The following is a 5,315-nucleotide window of genomic DNA, read 5'->3' as shown; positions in this document are numbered from 1 at the left end:
AAAAACAAACCTAAATACTTAACCCAAATACTTGATACTAATCTACTTGATACTAAAACTTCACAGCTTCAGAATAGTTGGGCAAAACCCACCCTTTAGAAGACAGAACACCGGTTATTCACCCAGTCGGAAAAAAAAACACACAAACCACTTCAAAAACAACTTTATTTGGTCAATCTTGGTGTATGTTTCCCAACCCTATTTCTGGAGATATCCTAAGTGAAGTCTCCTTTCACGAGTTCCCACTTACTGATAATAAACAGAGTAAAAGGATAGCGTATAAGGTTAAGCGTATTTGGCGTGCTGTCCGGGAGAGGGCTCCGAGCTCGAAATTCGTTCCCAAGCCCGGGGCACTCCCCCTGCCCGGGGAGAGGGTCCGAGCTCGGCAATCGGCCCGAACCCAATAGCCCCCCCCCCCCATAGAGAGGAGACGGGGTGGTGGAGGGATGTTGAAACGAGAGATAGGAAGGTAAGGCTGCTTTGATTATTTATAGTGATTCCCTTTAACACTGATTGGATAGGGAGTGATTACTGATGATGCATTCACCGTGTTAATTATCTGTGCGTGCTCCTCCCGAAATTTGTTAATAAAACATCACTTCACGAGTTCCCACTTACTGATAATAAACAGAGTAAAAGGATAGCGTATAAGGTTAAGCGTATTTGGCGTGCTGTCCGGGAGAGGGCTCCGAGCTCGAAATTCGTTCCCGAGCCCGGGGCACTCCCCCTGCCCGGGGAGAGGGTCCGAGCTCGGCAATCGGCCCGAACCCAATAGCTCCCCAAAAGGCTAAACGATCACAGGACAGCAGCCAAGGGAAAACCGCTGTAACCCCCAAAAGGTGCTTAGTTTTTTTTGGCTGAAGGCATGCTTGATGATTGTAGCAGTGGGGCTGCTAAGGCAAAATATGAAGAAAAAGGGGGGGCTCCTGCGGGAGCGGGTACTGCTGCGGCAGTGATGGAAAAGGGGGGGGGGGCTTCTGCGGAAGCTGGTACTGCTGCGGCAGTGAGGAAAAGGGCGGGGGGGGGTGCTTCTGCGGAAGCTGGGACTGCTGCGGCAGTGGGGAAAGGGGGGGGGGTGCTTCTGCGGAAGCTGATACTGCTGCGGCAGTGGGGAAAAGGGGGCGTGCTTCTGCGGAAGCTGGTACTGCTGCGGCAGTGAGGAAAAAAGGGGGGGGCTGCTTCTGCGGAAGCTGGTACTGCTGCGGCAGTGGGGAAAAAAGGGGGGGGGGCTGCTTCTGCGGAAGCTGCTGGGGTGGCACCTAAATCAATTGATGAGGGCCCGGTGGGCTTCTTTAATATGGGATCTGTCTGTTCGGATATAACTCTTGAAAGCGTCCGATGACCAGCGCCCCAGTGTTTGGATTTGTTGCTGTGACATACCTTTTTGGGCTGCTGTTGTAGCTGCACCTATTCGAAAGGAGTGGCTAGAGAAGTTATCAGCTGGGGTACCTGATAGAAGCAGCACCACCTTGAGATGCTTTTGGAACCAGAATCGAGAGACAGGACGGTTGAAGTCGTCTGTGAAAAGGGGGTCAAATGGATTTTTTGATTGGGATCTTCTGAGCTGGAGGAAGGCTAGGAGGGTTTGGAATGGTTGGATGGTCGACTGGAGATTAAATATATAGATAAAATGGCCTTTCTTTAATTGGTCTGACTTGCTTTGCTTTATGAAGTAGGAAATAACTTCATCATCTAGCACTGCTAGGTCAGAGATGGTTGGGTGCATGTTCGGGTTGAAAATGGATGTGGTAGTGAGTTCAGAGCATCTGAGGAAGCCGAAGAATACCAGGATGAACATGGTGTCTAAGGTACGGGCGGTGTGTAAAGATTGGTAACCTTTACGGAGAGTAGAGACGCATTTAGTTAGAATTTTCAGGGTTATAGGTTGGCGGGTGTCGGGGCGGGTAGGGTGGGTTTTTTGAATACCTTTGATGAGCAGGGACGTCTGGGAATTGGATATATTGGGTGAAAGTGAGCCGTATATGAGCTTATGAAAAAATTGGATCCCGCTTAGGTATCCTTTGATTGAGCTGATCTGGAGGTTTTTAATGATGTTGAGGTAAGAGATGAAGGAGGTAATGGCTAACAGGGAAAAATATGGGAACGCTAGATTATAGGCGGAGTGGAAAGTTTTAAAACATTTCCACGCTGTTAGGTATGACTGAAGTGTGTTGGGGGAGACGGCTTGTAAGATGGACTCCAAAGATGCTGTTAGGAGAGGTCTCAGAGGGTGATTTAAGGGAATATCAGCTCTGAATAGGGAGGTACTGGGGTTGGGAGAGAATCCGCCTCCGGGGCCAATGCTCTGAATTTCTGAATAGAAAAGCGAGAGAGAGTCAGCTATTACATTTTTTGAGCCAGAGATGTGATGAGCAGTCATGATGAATTGGTCACGAGCTGAAATCCAGATCAGCCGTCTTAATAGGGGCATTAATGCGGAAGAATGGGAACGACCTTTATTAATGCAATGCACGGTGGCTTCGTTGTCGCAATGCACGATTATACTAGTGGCTGACCATTCTTTACCCCATAGAGCGGCAGCGACGACTAGAGGGTACAGCTCGAATAGCGCTGAAGACGATAATTGCTGCGGTAAGTCTGTTAGCTGGGGGGGCCATGTGGAAGCGAACCACCGGCCATGGTAGAAACCTCCGAACCCGACGGAGGGGGCGGCATCGGTAAATAACTGAATGTCGACTGGGGAGGAAACCAGATTTTTGTAGAAAAAAGATAAGCCGTTCCATTGTTTAAGGAAGGATATCCACAGGCTAAGTTCGTTACGGCATGAGTCATTTAAGTATATCTGATCTTCTAGCACATGAACGGAGGACGCGAGGGAGAGGAGATGCGAGATGAAGGGGCGGCCTTGCGGAATAATGCGCATCGCAAAATTCAGGTGGCCGAGGATGGATAAAAGCTCGCGTTTGGAGCAGCTGGAGGCGGTTAAGAGAGAGGAGGCTACCAAAATGGTCCTGTCGATTTTCTCTTTAGGAAGGGAAGCCTGAAATTTTTGGGAATCTAGATTGACGCCCAAAAATTCGATGGAAGTGTTAAGACCTGTGTTTTTTTCTTGTGCAAGAGGGATCCCTAGTTCGGCAAAGAGTTTTTGGGTTGTTGCGAGATGGGCGGTTGGAAGGGAGTCGGGGGGAGAGATAATTAAAAAAAATCATCCAGGAGATGAACCAGGAACGGTAGATTGTAATTGTTAGAGAGGATCCAGCAAATCGCCTCTGACAACATATCGAAAATTTTAGGGCTGCTTCGACAGCCGAATGTGAGGCGGACGGAAAAATAAAATTTTTCCTGCCAGCGGATTCCGAATACATGCCAGTAGTCAGGGTGGATGGGCATGACTTTGAAGGCAGAAGTAATGTCGACTTTTGGCCAGCCAAGCGCCACAACCTGCTTCTTTAATCAGGGTGATGGCTTGATCGATGTCGTGATAGTGGAGAGAAAATTCTTCAAGGGGAATGAGGCTGTTAATACTTGGGAGCGGGGAATTATGTAGGGATGAGAGATCGATTATGAGGCGTTTTTTACCTGAAAATTTTTTGGTTGCGACGCCGATGGGGCTGACTCGAAAAACATCAAAAGGCGGAACGGAAAAGGGGCCAATCATGAAATTTTCTTCTATTTCTTTTTTAATTAAAATGTCGACTGTTTCAGGTTCAGTGAGAGCGGATTGAAGGTTGGGACAGATGAGACTTTGGGAGGGGAGGCTTACGACTCCCGGGTTAAAGCCATGCGAGAGACCTGAAAGGATATAATCTGTAAAATTAGAATCAGGATGGTGAAGCAATTCAGCAGATAAACGAGAAACATTGACAGGAGTCGATAAGTACTGTTTGTCTTTTTTATTTGCAGCTCTCTGCACTGGACATATCAAACGGGCATGGGAGCCACCACAGAAATTACATACATGCAGAAAACGACAGCGTTGTCTAGTGCACCTCGCGTTATTAAAGTTAGCGCAAGCTTGACTGCCGGAAGAGGAAGAGTGGCGGTGAAGAGAGGGAGAGGGGAAGGAAGAGGTGTCCATGAGGCGTGGGACATAGCTGGTAGATTTGGGTTGGGATGGTTCGGGACACGGAGGGATAGAAGGGTTGACGAAGGGGCAAGAGATGGAGGAGTGCGAGAGGGAGCGGCAAACTGCGCAAGCGATGTTGCGACAGCCAGCGAACACCCTGCTGTGGAGCTCGTAATCCAAGGCTCCCCAATAGGGACACTGATTCCACTGAGCGGTACGGATTGCACATTTTGCGAGAACATTTTGTGGTAGGTGTAAAAATGCGAGCCGCCGTATGAAAGCGCGAGCTCAGCGATTATCGTAAGGTAATTGCTGAGCTCGCGTCTCCTGTGGGGAAAAACAGAGCATATTACCTCTGAGAACCGGTTGAACGCGATGGTGAATTCAGTAAACGAAAGAATGCGAGAGGAGTGGTGAGTGGAGTTTTTTAGGGTAACGGAAAATTCGCCGCAATTTATTAGGCGATCCGGGTGTGAAGGAGAGAGAGGGGATAGAAGGGTGTAGAGGTCAATGTCTGCACCTGCTAGGATTTGTGTCCGGATGGAATTGGCAACGGGAGGTGGATCCAGGGCGATTGCGTTTGGAGGGATGGGCAGGGGAGTGGCTGAGGCTAGCGTGAAAGTATTGCGAGAATGTGCGGAGAGAGAGACTGCCGGGAGTGATAGCGGAGGCGTGCTCACGCTATTACTGACTCCTGGGGCAGGAAGGGAAGAGGGATAGATGGGGGGTTAACAGGCGCCGGAGCAAGAGACGAAAGCGGAGGCATGCTCGCGCTGTAGGTAGCTCCTGGGGCGGGTGTACGCGGCTTTAGGAGGAGGGGTGTAGTTTGGCGGATCGCCCGCCTGCAGTGAAGTGAAGAGGTCGAGGAGCTCCGCTTTAGTGGCTCGACGCGGAAAAGTGGCGCCGGCACTGGTGAGTGCTTGGCGCAGTCCAGCCACGGTCCATTTCCCTGTAGCTCGGATGGAGGAAAGGGCTGAGGCGAAGGAAGACGCCGGCGAAGGCGGCTGATGCCTCGAGGGTGAAGGTGATGGTGGGGTTCGGCGAGCGTGAACGGTGGAACGGGAGGTTTTACGGCCCCGTTTTGCAGCCGCAGGCTCGCTTGGAGGGTCCTGCGGGACGACGTTTGCCTGTGTCGCGACAGGTGATGTTTGCGAGGCAGCGGCCTCGTGAAGATTTTCCTCTTGGAGAAGATCGATATCTGACATTTTTCCTGGCTTGGTTGGACCGAAGTCGGTTGAAACGAGAGATAGGAAGGTAAGGCTGCTTTGATTATTTATAGTGATTCCCT

The 5,315-nt window shown here is 50.2% G+C and overlaps 1 protein-coding gene across 1 annotated transcript; it reads right to left on the bottom strand.

The window, feature by feature from the left end:
• Positions 1 to 1,264: 1,264 nt before the first annotated feature.
• LOC141290714 (uncharacterized) lies at positions 1,265 to 2,380 on the bottom strand. The gene has a single exon (XM_073822806.1). It carries the CDS (start codon positions 2,378 to 2,380, stop codon positions 1,265 to 1,267), a length of 1,116 nt encoding a protein of 371 aa, XP_073678907.1.
• Positions 2,381 to 5,315: the final 2,935 nt, after the last annotated feature.

Source organism: Garra rufa, chromosome 18 (genome assembly GCF_049309525.1).
Source record: "Garra rufa chromosome 18, GarRuf1.0, whole genome shotgun sequence".
Taxonomy (NCBI): domain Eukaryota; kingdom Metazoa; phylum Chordata; class Actinopteri; order Cypriniformes; family Cyprinidae; genus Garra; species Garra rufa.
Note: the sequence above shows the minus strand (reverse complement) of the source record. Positions and strands in the feature narration are given on the sequence as shown.